This window comes from Manis javanica, chromosome 3 (genome assembly GCF_040802235.1).
Source record: "Manis javanica isolate MJ-LG chromosome 3, MJ_LKY, whole genome shotgun sequence".
In the NCBI taxonomy this organism is placed as follows: Eukaryota; Metazoa; Chordata; class Mammalia; order Pholidota; family Manidae; genus Manis; species Manis javanica.
In genome coordinates, this window is record NC_133158.1 from 108,908,300 (window position 1) to 108,930,956 (window position 22,657).

Sequence of the window (22,657 nt, forward strand, 5' to 3'; positions counted from 1 at the left end):
AAAATTAATAGTCCCTAATGAATGCATAATTTTACTGCTCTTAGAACTCATTCCTCTCTTATTAACTACAGCCTCTAGAGTTTAGAATTACCTGGAAATACAGAGACTGGTCTGCCTTATACACTTTAAATGAATTTTGCTGATTGCCTGATGCCTCCTTCTATCTTAAAAACACATAAACTCCTCTTGAATAAGTAAGCATCATTTTAAAACTAGATGAACCAAACAACCTCTTCACATGTTGAGTGAGCCAGAACACAACATTGGATGTTAGAAAGTGCAACAGTCCTCTCTGGAGCAGAGAATTCCAGACTCTCCCCATATGATCCAATCTCTTTGCCACTCACCTGATATCATAGCAATCCATGTCTCATAATAGGCAAAGTATATTGAGAGACAGGAGAGGACAGGGCCTGCTAAGACAATCTTTGTTTCCAAACCAAAGGTGGCTTTCCTAGGCGTTGTGTCTAGTAATCCTATCTTCTTGTGGGATCTTGACACCTCCTTATTAGCACTGAAAAAATTTTCCTGTACCCAGGTGACTCATATCTAGGTCCAAAGGTATTATCTCATAGTTCGGCATTAGGCAAATGCCAAGATTAGATACATCCAAAGAATTTCAGCTGTATTGTGCTATTCCCTCAAAAGAGCTATCTGAGGGTGCTGCAATGTTCAGAATGCAGGCTGGAGTGCTGGTAAATGAACTTCTTTGATTCTATATCCTGCTTCTCTTAAAAAGAAGATAGGCTCCAACATAAGCTTTTGGTTATAGATTATATAGATGTACTTCTGATTCATTGTGTTATATTAACTATTAAATATGTGTAAAGTAAATATCAAACAAGTAAAATAATGAAAAAACAAATAAACAATAATACCCTTGGGCAGAAACGAGGTGGTGACAGCTTTGTATTACAGCATTTGATAAAGCCTCTGTAATTAAAATACTGTGGGATTGGTACATGAATACACCAACAGATCAATGAATAGACCATGAAGTCCAGAAGTTGGCTCAAGTTCATTTGAAAATTTAGTATGTATAGATAGATGACAGATATAGATATGACAGAGATCAATCTGGTTATCTAGATCTATCTATCTCTCCAAACTGGTAGCATCTTGTACCATAGGGAATGCTAAATAAATGTTGCTACAATTAGGTAACCATTTGAGGGAAAACAGATCTGAACCTGGCAGTGTACATGAGGATAAACTCCAAATAGATCAAAAGTCTAAGTGTAAGAAAGTAAATAAATACGACTATTGCCCTCCCCTCACCAAAAAAAGGTGTGTTCTTCTATAAATTGGGCTATGTATCAAAAAATCAGCTGCATAGAAAAAAATAACACACCATAAACAAATCAGAGATGAATGACTAATTGGGAAAATGACTTTATTTGCAGTTTAAGTCTCAAAGAGTATTGTCACTGATATACAAAGAACTCCTAAAAATGGAAAGAAAAAAAATAAAGAACAAAGTAGAAAAATGGTACACACACACGCACACAAGCACAAGCACATGCACACACACACACATGAGTTCCCAGAAGAAAAATTTTAATGGTTCTTCAAATATGAAGCTCTGCTCAACCTAACTTAAAATACAAATTAAACCATAACAAAGATAGCATCTTTCCCCTACCAGATTAGCAAAAACACATAACATAATATTCATCTGCATGCTCTATTACTGAAGCTTGTGAAAACAGCAGCTCTATACTGCTGACACCCTGTGTAATGATATATCTGCTATGGAAGGGAATTCAGCACTGTGTACAAAAATTACATACATACCTACTCTTTGATTTACCACTCTCATTACTGGGAGCCTGTCTAAAGTTGTTATTGAAAAAACAGGATGTAATTTATGCATGATAATATTTATTTCACAAGTATTTATAATAAAAAAGATTGTAATACAGTAACCACCAATAGGGGATTGGCTGAATAAATGACAGAATGGTGTGCAATGTAGCAAGGAATGAGGGTGATCTTCATGTGTGGATATAGTAAGTGAAAAAAGCAAGGTGCAGAACAGTATAATGTAGCATGCTGGGAGGTTAAATGAAAACTGTTCACAGTGGTTAGACGGGACAGAAATGGAGTAGATTTCTCTTAATAACTTATTACATGGATTTGACTTCGAAAACTTAAGTGTTCTTTTTAAGAGAGGAAGTTTACCAAAACAGTCATCTTTAAAATTTGAAAACAAATTGAAAGAAATGGACTTATTGTATATCAAATCAATGATGTGACCATACGGAGGAAAGATTATTCCAGAACTCAATACTCTACTGAATAGTAGAATATATTTTAAAGATAAACAAACCTGTCAATATGTTTTAAACTGAAGCAATTTAAAATAGTGGTTTTGCTATTTTGAAACTATATTATAGAATAATGCAAATTGGTAATTATATTAATATAGATGATATAAACTTATTCATGCCTGGGGAAAAGATACATGTATGCTTTTTAAAAGTTAAGTAAAAGACATCTAATGTTATATTTGAGTTAGAAATGTCAGTATGAACTCATCATGCTTTTTTCTTTACAAAACTGTGTAGTTCCTATCTCTGTCCCCTGAAAATGCTTAGGCGCCATCACAGCCTGTACCAGTCAGCTTTCATGAAGTAACAAGTAACCTAAAAATCCTCAGTAGTTTGCCACCATACGTGTTGTTTTCTGCTTACATTCCATTTTGGTAGCTCCAGGTCAGTTGCACAATCTCTTCTCTATACATTTTCTCCTTCCAGGCCCCAGGCTGAAGGAGCTGGCCCTGTTTGGGACAGACAGTCCTTGTGGCCAAGGAAAAGCATGAGGAAGAGCTAACCCATGTAACAGCTCTTTAACATGGTGTATGTCCATTGGTCAAAGCACATCATGTGGCCGCGCCTGGAACTGGGGTGGGCAAGTATATTCTGCCTGCTAGGATGCCTTGGAAATCATGTGATGATTAAGTGGCGAGGGAGTGTGTAGTTGGGAATAATAATCTTATCTATCCTATAAACCCCTAGAAATGAGCATACAGATTGTGATCTCTAAATACCATTCCACACTAGTAGTGACTCAGGATCTTGGAGAAATAGCTGATTTCATGTTTAGGGCTGGGCATATATCAGATGAACCTGAATCATTTTGTCTCAACAAATGTTAGTTAACAAGTTAGCTAAATAACCAGAAAGCAAGTTATCCTTCAAAGCAATGGGATTGTGTCTAAAGGACACAGGAATCAACACTCACCCTTTGACCCAACTGAAGGCAGTTTGAGAATGAAAAATGAAAAAAGAATACAGAACAGAATTGATTTAAAGATGTTGGACATATTTTTTCAATGTATTAATTATACAGATACTAAAAAGGAACAGAAAGTCAATAGAAGAAAAAAGAAGTCACCTCTCTTTGGTCATCATTAGAACTACAGGTGAATTGCTTCTTACTCTGATTTTTGGCAATCAAAATAAAGCAGTACGACTTTATCCTGCTTTCTTTTTATGTTTGTATGTGTAACCACATAACTTTAATTGATAAGGAAAGTTCTTTATGGAATTCAAGCTAATCAATGTGCAAAGATAACAGGTAATAGAAAAAATAATAGAATCTAATAATCATCATCTCGCAACATGTAATTTATTCAGGACATGATTATTAATGGGTGATTAAAAATTAGACAAAGTATCAGTGGGGAATTTTACAATGGACAAATCAGTTTATTATCACCTGAAACCATTGATTCATGAGTATCACTGAAAGTAGGACAAACAAGCATTGTGTGATACAACAGGAAGTCCATAGCATTCCCTATGTAGTATTCTTGCCCATCCCTCAAAAAAAAAAAAATTTACCTTCACTTGAAGCAGCATTCTAAACCAGCATATTTCCTTTTACAGAAATGTATGTAGGTGCACAGATTAAATGACAGCACAAGGCTGAACACAGACAAACTCAGGAAGTGGGTTATTCTACAGGATAACTGTCCAGGTTTCCACAACAAGTCAAAGACATGAAAGGAAAAAAGACAGAGAGAAAGGGGGGGAAAGGCAAGTTGGCTCTGGATTAACAGCAGAACGAAACAAAAAGCCCAAGAAGCAAACGTAATGCAGAGACATGATCTTGATGCACATAAACTGTCAGGGAATGTGACTAGGACTGGATATTAGGTTATGCGAAGGAATCATTTCTGATTTCATTAGTTGTGCTAATGTTGTTTTAGATATATGTCTTTAATTTGTATTGATACCTACTAAAATGGTTTGAAAATTGTCGGGCATATATGATTTGCTTTAAAATTCCTTGACAACAAAAAGAATAGACAAGGGAATGTGGCAAAGTCTTTAACCCAAATAATGAATATATGAGATTTATTGTACTGTTCTCTCTACTTTTGTGTATATTGGAAAATTGTACATGATAAAAAAACTATTCAAACCCAAAAAAAAACAGGAGAAAGAGAAGAGTGTGATCCATATACAGAAATTCTAATATTTCTTTTCTTCATCCCTCTGGGTTTTGTTGTGCACTCCACCCTAGGGTCAGGTGGCTCAAAGAGCAAGTGCATGGACCAAAGCGAGTCTGTTTGAAATACCTGACATATCTATTCTCTTAACCTCTGCCCCTTAACCAGGATGTCGGTAAAAAAGACCAAAATTCCATTCGAATAGCCCCTTTTTAATCTACTTAGTCTATTTCACACTAGCAGGAAAATAAAATGCCTTAAAACAAACAAACGCTTTGTCATTAACAGGAACTCCAAGATCCTGAGTCACACAGCAAAGTCCATTAGTAAATCCACTGCATATCAGCGGGCCTTTCAGGTCATTTGTTTTGAAAAGAACTTTAATATTTTATTCCCTAAAATGTAAAAGTACCCATTAGATGAGTGCATGTCACATTCATAGATGATGACAAGAAAAAGTGAGTGTAAAAAAGAGAGTTGAATAAATTCCTGAATGTTTAAATTTTTTCGCTTGAATTTATTTAATGGAGGTTGGTTCAGTCAAGCGTTTCCTGTCAGTGCTCTGGCCTTCCTAAATAGCCAAAAGGAATAGCAGCCTTTTTATAGGATAGGGGCACAGCCAGCATTTGACGTATCAACTCAAGCACATTTTAAAATTGCTCATACTTTCTAAAATATTCATTTAACGTTCAAATCTATGTCATTAATAACTTAATATCAACTTCCCAATGAGTTTGGTCCATGATTAAATTTCCCATAATTCTTTTAACCCTGAAGACCCCAAAGCTCTAAGGATTCTTGGAGAAGACTCTTGTGGGTAAAGAGTGGAAGAAATGGAGGCCTTTAGAAGCAGCCAAGAGCAGTGTCAGCAGCTTAAGCACACTATCAATGTAGTCATTTATGTCAGAAGCTATTTCCATGCCGGGATAACACTTTCCCCAAATATACTGTGAATTCATGAGCAAGAGAACGTAGATGCTAAGAGAAAGGAGTTTTACTTAACTTCCTGTTCAATTACTTACTGATTTTAGAGCAAAAGCACGATTATATTGCTGCCCTCTAATAGAATTTATGTTTAGAGTCCTAATTATTTGAGCAAACAAGTTGTATCTCTCTTGCTTATGCCATATCATACCTTAGCTATTTATCTTTAGTGGTGAGATAGAGATACTAAAATCTACTAAGTAATGTTGAGACCTGCCAGGACCACCCTTCTTGATTACATGGACTAGAATGTCTCAGGAAATTTATTTCTAATTATTAGAAAATAAAAGAACAAATAATTTTTGGAAATTAGGCAGAAATATCTCTTTTATGAGCCAAGTTATTTCACCACTGAGTGTGTTGCATATAGATGTTTTGCTTCAGAGGATAAAGGATTCTCATCTTTTACATAAAAGATAACAGCTACACCTTCCCTGACAGGATAACTCAGAGGTATGTTCACACTGACAGAGAAGGTAGGCAGAATCACCTTCACTTTTTAAATTGATTAATTTTATAAATTATATTTCTAAGTATATTTGACAGTGATACATTATTGAATTCATAAGTTCAGTGTCTATTTGAATTCTTTCTGCTGGAGGTTCAAAGAACCTTCTTATACTTTAAACCTAAGTGTCATGTTTGTTCACAAAGAAGCAAAAAAATGTGACGTAAAAAAAATGAAACGTGGGATCCAAATAGCCAAGATTTATCAGTTCTGCTCTTAGTAATGAGATAGCTTTAGAAAAATATTTTGGGGGGTCTTGTTTTCCTTATTTGTAAATGGGGGGTTTAATGATGATTAGTGTTCTAAATATAATTGAACATGTTATATTTTCAAATGGGAAAAATGTACTATATTTATAATATTTAGATGATAAAATAATGCAGTTGAGGACATGTTTGCACTCTAAACTTAGAACACAAGAGTGTGTTTGGAAAAGGAGCAAGAAAGGGGCTCCAAACATGGCTTGGCATTCACGGAGTTGACTGTAAATGATGTATACATTTTCTGTTTGATGCAGTAGGCAGCAGGAAGTTGCTGGAAGTTTTGAAGAATGAAGCAATATACCAAAAAAAACCCAAAATGGTGGCATTTGGGATAAACAATAATTTTGAGTCTTGTATATGGGATAGATTTAAGAGGAAATAGTTGACTACAGCCCAGGTACTAGGTGACAAGGTCCAGGATTAAGGTGGCTACTGTCAAAATTGTTTAGGAAGAGTTATATCCAGAAGACATTAAAAATAGAAATTGGTGAGATTTAGTGGTTGATTAAATATGGGAGACACCAAAGAAATCAAAATAGTAACTCTGAGGTTGCAAAATGAAGAAGCAGAGAAATCATAGTACTTAAGTTGATAGGGAATGATTATTTTGATATTTTTGGAGGCAACAAATATCCATGTAAAACTGTCTCTATAGACCATTAGAAAGAGGATGAGAAATATAAATCATTCTTATCTATCCCTGTTATTTAAGTGGTAAATGAAAAGGGAAAATATAGATTCACTCTGGAAGAAAAACACTCACTCTGGGAGAATACATGGTGGTAGATTAGTTAGCGGCAAAGAACTGCGCTCAGGAGAATATGCCAATTGAAGAACATGAAAGAGCAGAGACAATGAAGAAAAAGTGCCCAGGGAAATAAGAGACAGCCAACAGAAGCAGTGCCACAGAAATGGGGAGGAATTTTGCAAAGTCAGTTATTATCTCGAGGCCAGGAAGAAGGCAGAGAGAAGATCAGAGGAAAGTGATGGCCAACCGTGGGATTAAAAAGTAAAGAAAACAAAATTAGCATTTGAGTGGAAATTTACAATTGACAAAATATTTTCACAGGAATTATATTCCTTAATTCTCCTATTAACATCCCTGTACAGGTATCTAGAACCATTTTAATGTATCACAAATTCTTAAGTGAGAAACAGAGACTCAGAATATTTTGAGGGATACACAGATGTTAGAACTGCTGACTCCCAGCCCAGTTTCTTTCCTGTCTGGGAGGCGTGGGTACTGAAAAGTGTGAGGAAAGGGAGAAGGCTGAAGAGATTTTAGGGGAAGTTAAGGTGCTCTTTTCTGTTCACTTCAGCAATGTAAAGGCACAAGGAGAGGAAAGGGAAGCCTCTGTCTGTTATGTAGAGGTGTAGAATAAACAGACTGTGTCCCGCAGAGGCACTTCCAGGATGACCAATTTTTTCTGTCATAATAAGAAAATAATCTGAATGTTCTGTTTAGAATGTGGTTAATGGTTTAAATATCTTGATGTGTCTATTCAAATACTCTTTGGCAGTTAGTATGTAGTGTGGCTGTCTCTTAACTTACACAAATGCCTTCCACATTCCAGCCTTAAACTGGATTCAAAGCAATATTAACCCGAAGGGTAAGCCATAAGCCTGTAATAAGTACTTCATGATCTGAAAATATTGTTTAACTAAATGGGAAAAAAATCCGAACATGAGCACATCCAATATTGTGAGGGATATATTATCAAATTTAGTTACCCTAACAGCATCATAGGTCATTTAACCGGGAAACAGAAAAAGTCCCCATAATATTCTGGCCTTTTTTCTAAAAGTTACTATTAAACCAAAAAAATTAATGTTGTTTTAAGCAAAAATAAATATTTCTATAAATCACACATTTCCTAAACTTTATATATATGTTATTTTTTAAATTGTTATGTTTTATGTGGTAGTATGACACAAGGATGCTTTTTCCTTTATTTTGAAATAAAAAATGACTCTTTTAGCTAAAAGTTTCTTTGATACCATTTAGTAATTTCTTTTGCCATTTACTACTTCCCAACTTTAGTCTCCATGGGAGCAGGATCAGTCAGAAAGTATTTGGGACTCTCAAAGTGTTGAGTCCAGGATTCCTAATTAGGCTTCAGGCACTTACAGCTTAATTAATATGAGTCTCTCTGTTATATTTTTGAAGGTGGAGAAAACTCGGTTATGATTTCACAGTATGTTTGCCTTTTCCAAGATTTTTATTAAAGATTTGGACCACAGAGCTTTAAATCATTAGAGGTGTGGGAGTACATGCCTAAAAAAAAAAAAGAAATATCTTTAGGCATGCTGATCTTGGCAGATTAGGAAATTTAAGAGGCACCAATTATTCCAGTTAAACTCATCAAAATTGGTTAAATGTTTCTTAGCTGAAAGTGTCATCCTTTGAAATACAGCATATTGTGAGTGGGAAGAATTATATTGGGCTTAGATTTGGAGTAGTGAGTATTTAAAAGTGGAAAGAGGTAAGAGAAAATGACAGAATTGCAAAGTCTCCAAACTGTACCCAAAGGTCTTGAATAAATCCTTTGTGCTTCCCAGACTTCCTTTAGAGTTTTATTGTGAGAAAAGGTATGACCCATGGAACGTAATGCAAATCATAGGATTTACTCTTACAAATTAACTCTATGGTCATGTTACATCAAGTGTGCAAGAGGAGAGCTCTCTCAGTTTATAAAACAAAGCTTTCATCTTTGTTAGCTAAGAGCATGTTTAAGGAATTCAACAGTGAATACCGATAGGAGGGGTGTTACTACCCTGGGGAACATTGTAGGGTTCTGGGGGACTTCTTTGTTTGTCACAGTGATGGGTGGGCACCATACATCTGCTAGGCAGGAACCAGGGCTGACAAATCTGTGTGTGCCAGACAATGCTATAAAATAAAAAATTTCCCTGTGTCCCTCACCCTTCATTGTTCGTGACTCTCCCAAATCCCATTGCATGTTTTTATAAATGAGTACTTTATATAGCTGAGTCTCTAACATACACAATTTTACATACAAACACAAATTTTCTTTTGCACAGCCTTCATGTAGAAGTAACCATACAAACTTCTGTTTTAATGTCCACAGTAACCCTGTTCTTTGCTTTCCTGTACCATTTGGAATGGTTTCTGGTCTTTTTCTCTTTAGTCCAATTTAACGTTATAAGTATAGACTAATATCTGACTAATATGCTGTATTTCAAAGGATTGTATCTTCTAGTATATTCATATGCATGCATTTATGAATTTAAATATATATTTCACTATATTTTCCTTTTATTTCTCTTTAGTATTAAAATAATATTATTTATTTTTCCAAGTTTTATACATACATACATACATATATATATACAAATAAACCTATCAAGTATTATATTACCTGTAAATTTTGTTTTAGGATAGTGAAGGAAGCATCAGAAATTTATCATAAAAAGAGGTTCTGATAATGTTGCAGACCAACCTATTAAATTACGTATATTTCATCACCACACTAAATTCTTTGGTTTGTGGCAGTCAAACCCAATAGATTCACTATATATTCTATTTTTAGAGAATGACTTTTCCACTTCCAAGGTTAATTTTTAGGTGATATGGGATAAAAAGATGGGGAAAAATGTTAAAATAACGATTCCACAGAATGTGCTGAAGAACTGTGTATGTATGTGTACACACATTTCAAACTAAAATGTTTGCCATTTTTTCCTTTTGTACATAGTTATGGTGAGGATAGTTGAGAGTTATGCAGTGTCAAAGCTACTTTTAGACTTTTGTGCAAGAGTCTACAATCATTTAATATTATCAAAGAAATGTTATAACTAAAGCTTAGTACTTTATTTTAATTCTACTGGTATTATTTGTGGGTCTAGTATGACAGATGTTTTGCTAGATTAAGAAAACACAGTTTATACTATATTTAAAATATATTTTATATTTATATTGAAATATAAATGTATATAATCTTATGTATTTATATATAAAATGCAGTAAGAAGTTTATACATCTGATTTGAAGACAAAATATATTCAGTTTTGTCTACAACAGACATTTAACTATCTCCTATTGTGTGTTAAACATGCTGTAGGTACAAACATGTACCATACAGTTTCTAATATTATCATTTATCATTATGATACAAAATGAGTAAAGGCCTATAAAAAGTGCTGTATCAGATAAAAGGAGGGATGATAATGTATAGAAGGACGGAAGGGCCAGGGAACTTTATCTTTGCTGACATTTGAGGGGGGCATTGAATTATCCATAGTTCTCCTTTTGCATCGGGAGTGTTGAAGGAAGGGGGTTCCTGGCAAAGAGAATAGATAAAGCAAAGGTCTGTGGAGTGCCAAGAGCAGTGGGAGAACAACGGAGAAGAACTTGAGCATAGGGTTTGTGGGGAGCAGTGACTGAGGGGGAGGCAGGGAAAACAAGAGCCAGTTCTGAAAGGCCATTTCATGAAATTTGGAATTCACCCGGAAGACAAGGGGAGACTTCTGAAGGGAGCTTAGTATGATTAAATGATACTTTAAGAGCCCAACTCTTGTAGAAATGAGGCAGATGAATCGCAGACTTGTCCACATCTACTTTCATCCTAGCTGTTGAAAGCCAGTTTCTCACCTGGACTCATGATGCTTCCAGTCTCCTTGGGTTCTTTGTGTCATGCAGTTAACTCCTCTCAAATATCTTCAATTTTTCTTCATTACTAATTTTATCACAGGCTATAAACAAGTACAAGTCTATAATTTTGAGTCGGAAAGAAACCCACCATAATTCTATAATCAAACATCTTGAATTGATGGTCTATATTATCTCCATAGTTTTACTGACCATTCAGTCCACTGCAAACTGTCCTTTTTCCATGCTATTGAAATTGCTATCATTGTTTCACCAATAATTTACTCGTTCCTAAATGCACAGTTTTCAGTCAAAACCTTACCTGACCTCTCTGGAACATCAAACACTGTTGATATTCCCCCCTTGAAATTCTGCCTATCCTTGACTCCATGACATCATTCTGTCCTAGTTTTTCTTATTTCTCTGAATGTCTCTTCTCAGTCCTCTTGGACTTTTTCCTCTCTTGTTTAGCTCCAGTGTTTCATGCTCTAAATTACATTTCTCCTTGGCGATTCACAGTGCTCCTTAGCATGTTAAAAGCTAGAATAAGTCCTACAATAGAGAATTTTAACTTGTTAACCTAATATATCTAAAACCTCTATACTGTGGAACCCTCATCCTTCTATAAAATGCTGAATGTTCAATGGCCAGTCTGAAGGAGAGGAGACAGGAAAGGAGCTTCAGAGAAGAGAACCTAGAAAGGAGTCACAAAAGCCATCAAATATGACAGACCATAAAATGCTGTTTAACTTTGTCCAAGTGGATTGGTAAGGAGAATTCCATAGGTAGTCAAGATACTATTTAGAGCTTTGACAGGACAGCTTCCTAGAGATTTCAGAGAATCTTAGTGGAGCAGAGACAGAGCCCAAAGCCCAGTCCCCACTTCCCCACCACATGAAGACTGTGAAAAAGGCCAAGAAAGATTAAATCAACATGTCCCTTGTCCATGAGGATATAGACATAGGTCTAAGGAAGGTGTTAAGGTTTAAAGATGAGTGATTGACTATGTAAAACTGTTTTAGATCAGTATTCTCAGAACGTAAGTGACTATGGAACATTTTTTTAAAATACAGTATGTTGCTGAACCTCCAAAAGGAACTGTTAAGATACAACACACACTTGTATTAAAATACAGATACCCCAAATTAATTTATTACAGTAATTCATTGTGATGTTTTTATGAGAATTCTCCAGAGGAACAGAATCAATAGAATGTGTATATAAATAAAAAGATTTATTTTAAGAAATTGCCTCATGTAATTAAAGACACAGGCAAGTCCAAAATATGCAGAGTGGGCCAGCAGACTGGAGAGCCACGAAGAGCTGATGCTGCAATTCAAGTCCAAAGGCTGTCTACTGGCAGAATGCCCTCTTGCTCAAGGATGGTCAGTCTTTTGTTATATTCAGGCCTTAAACTGTTTGGATGAAGTCTACCCACATTAGGAAGGGCAATTTGCTTTACTCAAAGTCTACTGATGTTAAGCCCATCCAAAAACACTCTTATGGAAACATCCAGATTAGTGTTTGACCACTTATCTGGACACTGTGGCCCATCTAAGTTAGCACAAAATTCACCATCACAATGCTATTTTAAATTGTGTATCAAAACTTTATAAAAGGAAATAATTTTTATTTAAAAAATAAAACTTCTTACTTGTATTATTAAAATTAGAATGTGTATTAATTTTAAAAAGATATTTTAGAAACAAAGACAGTGATTCATGGCTTTTAAAATCACATTTTATTTTCTCAGATATTTTTGCTGTTGACTCATCACTTTTTGTATCAAGCATATTCATGTTTAATTTTTGTTTGCAGCCTAATATGAAAATTGATTCTGTATGCTGATGCTGTGATAAACTAAATCTTTTTAGTTTCAAAATTAGCTGCTTCAAAATCTTTCACTGATTAATCTTGTGCAGCTCATCCCTTAATTTAAAAAAATTAAGCATAGCTCTTTATATTCCATTTTCATTTTCTCCATAGTTAACTTCATTTCCATTCATTTGGCAAATATTTATTATCTCCTACATATCAAGCATTATTTTTGGTCCTTGGGATATAAATAAAGAAAATAAAGACCCCTGCCCTTAGTGCATAAGTACATAATATAGTATGTTAGAAGATGAGAGATGCTTTGGAAAAAAGAATAATCAAAGCAGGATTAAGGGAATCAGGAGTTTGGAAGGGAACAGGTCAGATGAAAGTGTGGCTGCTATATTAAATAGGGCAGAGTAGACTTCATTTAGGAGATGTCTTTTGAGCAAAAATTTGAAGTTAATGGGTATCCAAAGGAAGAGTCTTTCAGGCAGAGGAAACTCCTGTTTTGAGGATGAACAAGGAGGCCAGTGTCTCTGGAGCAGAGGGAGGGAAGAGCTGAGGAGAGAAGTCTGAAAGGCAATGAAGCCAGACTGTGTAAGTTCTTCTAGGCCAATGTAAGGGCTTTTACCTATGCTCTGGAGAAAATGAAGAACTAATCCAAGGTTTTGAGCAAAAGAGTGCTGTGATTTGATTGTGCATTTTAAAGGATAACTCTAGCAAATGTGTTGAGATTAGTGGCTGGAGAGGCAGAATAGAATAGGCAGCCAGTCAATAGTCTATTGCAATGATTCAGGCAGAGATGATGGTGCTCAGAGCAGGTGACAGCAATGGAAGTATTGTAAGAAGCAGTGAGATTCTGGGTGCGTTTTGAAAATTCATCAGGATTTGCTGATGAATTGGATATGGGCTATAATAGGCAGAATCATTAAGGATAACTGCAAGTTTTTAGCCAGAACAACTGGAGCATAATAGTGTTGCCTTCATCTAAGGTGTGGAAGGTAGAGCAGGTTTAGAAAGAAACATGAAGTTTGGATATAGTGTTTGAAATGTCTTTTAAAACTTCAAGTGGCAATGTTGAATAGGCATTTGGATCTGAGTCCAGAGTTCAGCAAAGTCTAGACTGGAGATATACATTTGGGAGTTGTTAGCATCTGGAAGTTCTTAAGGCCAGGAGTCTGGATCATACCATTAATGAAGGAAATATGGACAGAGAAGAGGAGATGCCAAGGATAAGATCCATGAGAAGGATATCTAGGAACATATGTTGTCTTAGATGGTTAAGTGTGGAAAGTGTAACAAGGTAAAGGATTTGATGAATTGTGTCAATTAACATAGTTAGGGAAGGCTTCATCATCATAGATCATGTTTTACAGATGAAGAAACACAGCCCAAAAAAACCTGTAACTCTCCCAAACATGTCATAACAAGGACAAAAGAGAAGGTAGAATTTAAACTCAAGGCTTCCCACTAATGACAGGTCAGCCACTGTAATCAAGAAGATATACTAATCATTTTTTTTAAAAGGAAGAAAAATATATAACCCTAACAATTCATTCTCTATTTTTATAATCCATCCCAGTACATGGTTATTGTAGAATTATTTATGAAACACTAAATTTGCATCACCACATTGGATAAAAAGCACTGTGGAGTGAAAGGAGAGGAATAAATAGTAACTATTTATAGAGTATCTACTGTGTGATAGGAAGTAGGCTAAGCAATTATGTACTTTATTTAGTTTGATCCTTAACAACCAATTCAGGAAAGCATTATTAGCTTCATTTTACCTAAATGGAAACTATGATTTAGAAGGTTAAAGCTGTGTTTGCCCAAGGTGATGTGACTAGTAAGTAGTTCACAGCACTGGTTTTCAAATCTAGCTAAGTCTCATTTCTTCTCTATCACTTATGATTTCCTGAAGACAAAGTGTGGCCCCATTTCCAGATATTATAAAGACAGCCCATGTTTATAGCAGACTGTCTTTTTCTCACCCATCTGGACTTTAATGTTGCTTTTTGTTTGATTTCAAAAAGCCGCACTTGAAAATGGTGGTGCTGGTACAATACTATTTATCGCTTTATCCCGATGGGTAAGAAGTCAGTTCTGATACCACCTCAACAAAAAATCAAATCCTAAGACCAACTCTACACAATTTCAAAATATCTGGTTGCTTCTTTCACAAACCCAATCATCTTCATACTACACAGGATACCAAACAACCATTTCGCCAGAATGATGCTGTGACAGTTAGGCTTTTGCCTACCATTGTAGGACACCAATACCTTTGTCCATATTTTTAATACTTGATCTGAGTAAGTTTCAAAAATTGAATCTCTAATGGCACAGACTCATCTCATGATTATTCCAGGATGCAGTTCTGTAGGCCCCCTGATTTGAATGTATGTAGGTTAGTCAGTTCAGCTGCTATAACAAAAATACCATAGATTGGGTGGCTCAAGCAACAAACACTTATTTCTCACAGTTCTGGAGGCTGGAAGTCCCAGATCAAAGGTGCTTCAGCGTCAATGTCTGGTGAGAGCCTGCTTCCTGGTTGTAGACTGCCAACTTGGGTTTTCACATGGCAGAGACAGGGAGAGAGCTCTCTGGGGTCCCTTTCCTAAGGGCACTAATCCATCAGGAGGTCTCTGCCCTCATGCCTTAATCACTTCCCAAAGGTTCCAACTCCTAATACCATCACATTGGGGGTTAAGAATTCAATGTAAATGATGGGACATAAATATTCAGTTGTAATATAGATGTTCACTAAACTATTTCTTCCACTAAACAGTGCATTTTGGTGTTAGCTTACTGTTGGGTGTGTAATACCAGTTTTGAAATAAAACAGTGAATTGGAGAACTGCCTTCATCAAAAAAAACCCAGAAGTTATAGTCTCTGAGAAATCAGGGCAACTAATTCTGAGCAAACTTGCCTGACAGTTGTAAAATATGATACTTGAGCAATGCCAGAACATTGTTTCCATGCCTGCACTTCAAAATAAGTGGTTCTTGTTCCTCTGGCTTCCTGAAGACTAAGCAAAGGAAACATGGAACAACAATAAGCTGGGATGGTTTCCCTTAGTTTTAAAATCTCTTCTGGCAACATTTATGGTAATAGAATTTAATTAATAACATATGTATGTACTGTACGGGCTTATGTTTTTATGAATCATCCCACAGGAGAGTTGAAAAATAAAATTCATACAACTCATATTTTAAGAATTGAAATTTGATAGGGCATACCTTAAGTTGCTAGTCATATAAAAATCTTCAGGATTTTAAATGTTGCACTATCAGACTTTATTACAGGTGGACAAATCTAGAAGGCTAAATAAACTTATTGATAAGGAAAAGCCTATAGTTGTGTGTAGCGATGGACTATTTGAGCCCTCACTAGGAAAAAGTGTTCAAATATCTTATTCTTGCAAATTTTACAAAATGTGCACACATTGCTAGGCCCTCCCTAACCCTCTCTAGCACCTTAGGATCTGCCTATGCAAGGGGGGACCCCAAAAGGCCCCTAAAGGGAGGCTTATGCCTCATTAAATTCATGCCTCCTTTTATGTGTCTGTTCATTATATTTTCTAAATCTTCTAAGCAGAGAAAGATTGAAAACATTAGCAATGCTTTATCTTCATTTGAGAAATGCAAACATAATTTGCAGGTTTTAAATTTAACGGATTGGTGATATTAGCGAATCTTTTTGAAACTTTTTATGCTAATCCCTGCAAAACAGATTTGTATTCAAACTGCATGTTCATGCTTTCAAGAAATGAGAACATTTGATACATTAAGTTGTTGTTATCCCCCAAATTCATTCAGTAAGGTGGAATTATAAAAGTCTGAGGATAAAAAGAAAGTTTAAAACAAATGTCTATATAGGGTAATGCATGAAGAGAGTTTAGTACATGGTAGAGTTCTACTCACATTGTCTTCTCACATAGGTTGTTTATGTGGATTTTTAAATATTAAATGATGGCAGAATAACCGTTTCATTATCCCCTGACCCAAACAGCCACTGAGGAATCTGTATGTGTATCAGTTGATAGGACACTTTATGTAGGGAATCTTATGTTCGCACATTTTGTGCAGGAATTCCCAGATTCTCCTTGGATTCTTGGAATCCAGATTCAGAACCTTGGTTTTAGATTTGCCCAGAGGTGATCAAAACTCCAGGGGAATGATTAACAATACCTACTTCCAAAAATTGTTTATTTGGCAATTATATTAGTGTGTTTATTTCTGCTGAGAAACATAACTGTCAAATATGGCCGGTTGTTCTAGATTTTTCTTCTTGAAAAACCACATTGAGGTTTAGGAGTTAGTCACTACAATTTCAGACTAACGAACAGTAAATAATTTTAAATAAAAATGTCATCAAGCTATCAAAGCCTGATACACCATCTCTACTATAAGAATATGGCAAAGACCTCCCCAGATCACATCAGTGAGAAGAGATACACAAGTTTATTATTCTTAACCTCTCCCATTTTAGTGTTCTTAGCCATTACATCTGTGTCTGTTTTGATATCTGACATCTTTGATAATGATTACTTATTGTACACTAATAAAGTTTTAGGGCTGTTTGTTTTCTGCACCTTAATCCTATGGAGAACCAATTAAAACACAGAATGGTCAACATCCATGCCTTCCATTGAGTATGTGATTCTTAATAGCATCAGTTACAGAAGCTGACATTTGTTCATCTTGTCTTGAGAGTCTACTGGATTTGAATTGACTATTGTCATATATCTAAAATCCATAGTTAATGCCACTGGTGAATGAATTGTGTTTGACTGCGATCGTCACTTGGGAAATATCCAAGAGAGATCTCAGAATCCTAAATGGCTTCCTTCATGTCCTAGTGGGGAGTAGCTGGTGAGAAATTCAGCCATTGATAGTTTTTCAATGCCACTGGCCCCCATTAAACATTTGGAGATGGGCTTAAAGGACATTTCTTTGAAAATTTTGAGAATTGATTTTACTGTGAAGAGTTACTTACTTCATTTCTCTCTAATATCACCTGAAAATTTTAATCATTCAGTTGTTTAGGTAATGGAATACCCTGAAAGTTTCCCTAAATTTACTAATGCATGTTAATTTGTATGAAAAAAATTTTATACTCAATTCTGAAACACCATTTTCCTTGTACTCAAATGATTAAGAAAAAGAAACAGAAAAAAAGAGGTCATAAAATTTTTGTGCAGTATATAATAAAAATATCTGCTTTATTCCAATTAGTTCATTCACCATAAACATTTGCCCATTAACACTTTCTCCATTAAATGGTAATTTGTTATATACTTTCTGAATAATATCTTTACAACGCTAAAGATTGAAGATGGATGTGAAGCCATCTGCAGAGTGTCTGACAATATCATGTTTGGTACTTTCTTACAATGCCTTGTGCTGATTTGAGAACTGGTGGGAGGGAGGGAGACAGATTTGTGGAACTATACTAACTAGATGTAGATCCATACATTGTAGATGTAGAGTAACTATACTAACTAGATGTAGATCCATACAGCTTTTCTGCTTTCTAGTGCTGTAACCATCAGCAAGCTACTTAACCCTTATCAATAGTCACATTTGTCAAATGAGGATATTAACAGAGTGGAGTCATATGTTACTTAGAGGCTAGGTTCTTAAGGGGAAAATTTATTTATAGTCAAAATCACCCTTAAATTCTTAGGTTATTATCAACTCATCAGGACACCAGCCATGAGTAGCTGTATAGTCAAGCACATCTTTTATTTCCTTGCACTTTGGTATGGCTTCCCTTTCTCTGAAAATAGGATATCAGTGTCTCATTAAGGGAATAGCCAGATGTCCAATTTGAGGGACTAAAGGATATATCTATGTGTCTGTCTTTCATTCCCTCTCCCTCTTTTCTTCTCCTCTCTCCTCTCCCTACTCTCAGACCGGCTATGGTTGAGTGGTAATGAGATAGATGAGTATATTATCTAACTCCTAATTCCTGCCGCATTGGGTTACTTTCTACCCATATAAATATTTATCCATAAAAAATACTTGATGGTATTACTTTATTTGTTGCTGCTAGCCCTGTGCATCTTTTTTATATTTGTTAGTATAAAAATGTATATCAGAGATTGCCAAAACGAAATGGTTATTAATTTTTATTTTTGAAAACTCATGAAATAACTTATATCCATAGTATTATAACTTGCTTTGATGCATGGTACTCTCTGTAATGTCCTATTTTTCCAATAAGAACATACTTTTTATTATCATTTGGTTCTAAGTATTTTTTTATTAAGGTATCATTTATTATTCATACTCATACTATTATGAAGGTTTCACAAGAAAAACAATGCAGTTATTACATTCACCCTTATTATTGAGTCCCCCCCATACCCCATTGCAGTCACTGTCCATCAGTGTAGTAAGATGCCACAGAGTCCCTATTTGTCTTCTCTGAGCTACACTGTCTTCCCCGTGACCCCAAACACACCATGTATACCAATCATGATACCCCACTATCCCCTTCTCCCTCCCTCTCCACCCTCCCTCCCCCACCCTTCCCCTTTAATAACCACTAATCCCTTCTTGGAGTCTGTGAGTCTGCTGTTGTTGTGTTCCTTCAGTTTTGCTTCTTTGTTATACTCCACAAATGAGGGAAATCATTTGGTATTTGTCTTTCTATCTTTCTCTTCTCTGACTTATTTCACTGAGCATAATACCCTCTAGCTCCATCCACGTTGTTGCAAAGGATTTGTTTCTAACGGCTGAATAGTATTCCATTGTGAATATGTACCACATCTTCTTTAGCCATTCATCTACTGATAGACACTTAGGTTGCTTCCATTTCTTGTCTATTGTAAATAGTTGCTGCAATAAACATAGGGGTGCATATGTCTTTTTGAATCTGAGAAGTTGTTTTCTTTGGATAAATTCCTAGGAGTGGAATTCCCGGGTCAAATGGTATTTCTATTTTTAGTTTTTTGAGGAACCTCCATATTACTCTCCACAATGGTTGAACCAGTTTACATTCCTACCAGCAGTGTAAGACAGTTCTCCTTTCCCTGCCTCCTCGCCAGCATTTGTTGTTCCAAGTCTTTTCTAGGTTGGCCATCCTAACTGGCATGAGGTTCTGTAATGTCCTTTTAAAACAAACAAGAAACTTCCATAACACGTCAGTTTTTCCTAAGCATATTTTCAATAAAAAGTGTTAATCTGAACAACACTTTGATAGTAAATTTAAGAATTGTGATAGCATAAATATTTATTCTTAATCAAACCATATTATTTTAGATAAATAATAGACATTGTAAGAACTTTTATTCTTATAGTTGGGGCAAAAGAAACACAAAAGTTTTCATTTGACTAGGAATTCCTTTCATTTGACTAGGAGCTGGAGTTGTTAACAGTTATGAAAATAATCATCTCTTAACCTGTTTTATGAACTTCTGCCAGCAATTTTGGAACACATCCATAACTATTAAAGATGTTTTGTAGCTAACTTTAAAACAATTGCTGACCTTAACCAGCAGACTTACATGACAATTTTTGTTTATTTTTGTATTAACTTATTCTGGAAAAGTGAAGAAAAGATAAACATCAGTTCAAGAAAGCAGCCAACAGAGACTTTTCCTAACATCTGTTAGTGAAATGTTGATATAAAATCCAACATTATATTTTCATTAAAAGAGTTATCGGGTGCAAGTTAAAAAAAAACTGGATTCTAAGACTAGAAAGGCTGGAACAAGGTAGAAATCTTAAAATAAATGCATTTTTTAAAGATTTGGAGCTTTTTATTTAAGTAAGTTCGTCATAAGTGACAATGTATTTTAAATACTTATTAAAAGCAAACCTCAAAGAAGGTTGAGGAAGCAGCCATAGCTGTAAGGAGAAGACTTTTAAGCTAATCCCCTTTATAATTTTTTTTCTTCATTGTTTTGCCAGTCCCACCAGTTCTCTCTTTTTTAGTGTCTGGGACATATTTTTTTCCTAAATATATAAATATAAAATTATGAGGAAAATAATAATATTCCTGAAGTTAACAGTTGTTATTTTCCATAGAAATTCAGTGATTTTTAAAAATTTAAGAAATCTTTCACAAAGGAAGTAGCAAGTAGAAAACTGGAATTGAGAAAAGGGGAAAATGATTGACCCCAGTCCTAAATCTTCCCGTCTCAGATTGAACTAACATTTGCTTCGAAAAGAGGCCCAAGCTTACTGAAGAAAATACAGGCAGCTCAGTGTTTGAAAAGTTCAAAGATAGGATGATGTGGCAGGAACAAATAGTATCTTTCTCTATTTTGCCCAGGTTTTTTCCTCAACTGGCTTCTAGGGAATATAAATCCTCATTGTTTGGTCTAAAAAGTGTACTAAAAAAGTTCAAAAAAATCACAACAAATGCCAGTCATAATCAGAACTTACCTGAGGGCACTACTTTACGTATTGCTAAAGGAGAAAATGCTCTGTGTTATTCTGATTTTGAAATAATCAATGCCAACCCAATAATATATACTTATAACACCTTCCCCAAAGAATTACTTGCCTGCAGGAATCCTCCATTAGTATCAGTTTGATCTGACCCCATTTACTGGATTCTTCTCATTAGTAGACAGTAAGGAGTAGTTCCATTTATTTGTTGAACAAATATTGTGCCTTGCTTTATGCCATGCACTGTCCTAGGTGTTCGGACTGTATCAGAGAACACAACAGGCAAAATTCTTGCCATGGTGGCATTTGTATTTCAGAGTTATATACTTAGAGGTAGTGATTTAAATTATTTTTAAGCGTGATCATTAAAGTTGATGTCATAAGAATGACATCCACAAAGTGAACTAACACAAACTGATACATATCAGGTTGATTTAGAAAGTTGTAATTCCTGGTTCTGCTACTTTGTTATTTAAATCTTAATCATGCCTGTCATACCAAGTCATTTTGAATATCAAATTTCATCCAAAAAGTGTATGTGAAAGTACTGTTTAAAATGAAAATTTCTGTATGAGTTTATAAGAGCCATGACCCTCTCACCACAGTCAGTCATTATGTCACTCTCAGATCACATTAGCCACTGTGACCAATCAGTCGTTTCAGTCTATAGACCAATCCTGGAAAAACACTGGAATATTTGGGGGGAAAATAAAGATGTTTTGTTTGCATTTTACATAATTTTATATACAAAGTTTATATGCATTATATACTATATGTACATTTCATAGTCAAAATATGTTGTGGCTTATTTCTTTATGATATGATATAGTTAGGGCTAAGTTCATAAATCCATATATACCTTTAAACAAGCCACAAAAGTAATTAGATTTTATTTTCAGGAGGCAATACCTGTGACACTAGATTGCATATTTGGCTGAATTACGGACATAAACTCATACTTAACAAATGGGCTTGTGTGAGTATGTTGTCTGTGATGGGGTCCTAACTAATTCATTGTTTCTGCTTTGGGAAAGGGAAAAACCACAATACAGAAAATGGCAGAGACATATATGGTCGGGCTTGATTTTTCTTACTTTCATATTTTAAAACTTAAGTGTTACAAGCTATGTGAAACTCACCAAACTTGAAGCCAGTTTTCCTTAACATTGCATCCCATTTAAATTTTTGAAAATGGCCTTTTGTACTGTTTTAATTATCCTGCATCTAGTTTTTTTCCTACATTTATGTTTATTAAAAATTGACATTTTTTAAATCCTGTTTTAATCTTTCAGATCATAAGGCCTATGGATTCTCTGCCCCAAAAGACCATCAAGTTGTCACAGCAATAGAGTATCAAGGTAGAGTACCTTACTGGTTGTGGGGTAAATGGAAGTTTGCACCCAAACACAGACCGTGTTGGTTAAATGACTCATGAGTATGATGCATGGGATATCTTCTATTTGTTGGGACCCTTTGTCTTACACTAATTTTTCTGTCTGAAGTGCCACTCCCTGCTGTTTCAACCTTGAGAACTTTCTCCACCTCTTCAGTGGAAATATTGGGCATTTGCTGCAAGACCTGATATACAAAGATGGTCTCTTACTATGTAAATT

General features: G+C 35.2%; 1 protein-coding gene across 3 annotated transcripts in view; it reads left to right on the forward strand.

Annotated features, from left to right (window-relative positions):
- The window catches only part of JAM2 (junctional adhesion molecule 2), a 54,043-nt gene that overhangs the window by 8,132 nt on the left and 23,254 nt on the right, over window positions 1–22,657 (forward strand). For all 3 annotated transcript variants that reach the window (XM_073231841.1, XM_073231842.1, XM_017654225.3), the window contains exon 2: window positions 22,337–22,402. In XM_073231841.1, coding sequence (XP_073087942.1) covers window positions 22,337–22,402 — 66 coding nt within the window. The remainder of the gene's footprint in view (window positions 1–22,336; window positions 22,403–22,657) is intronic.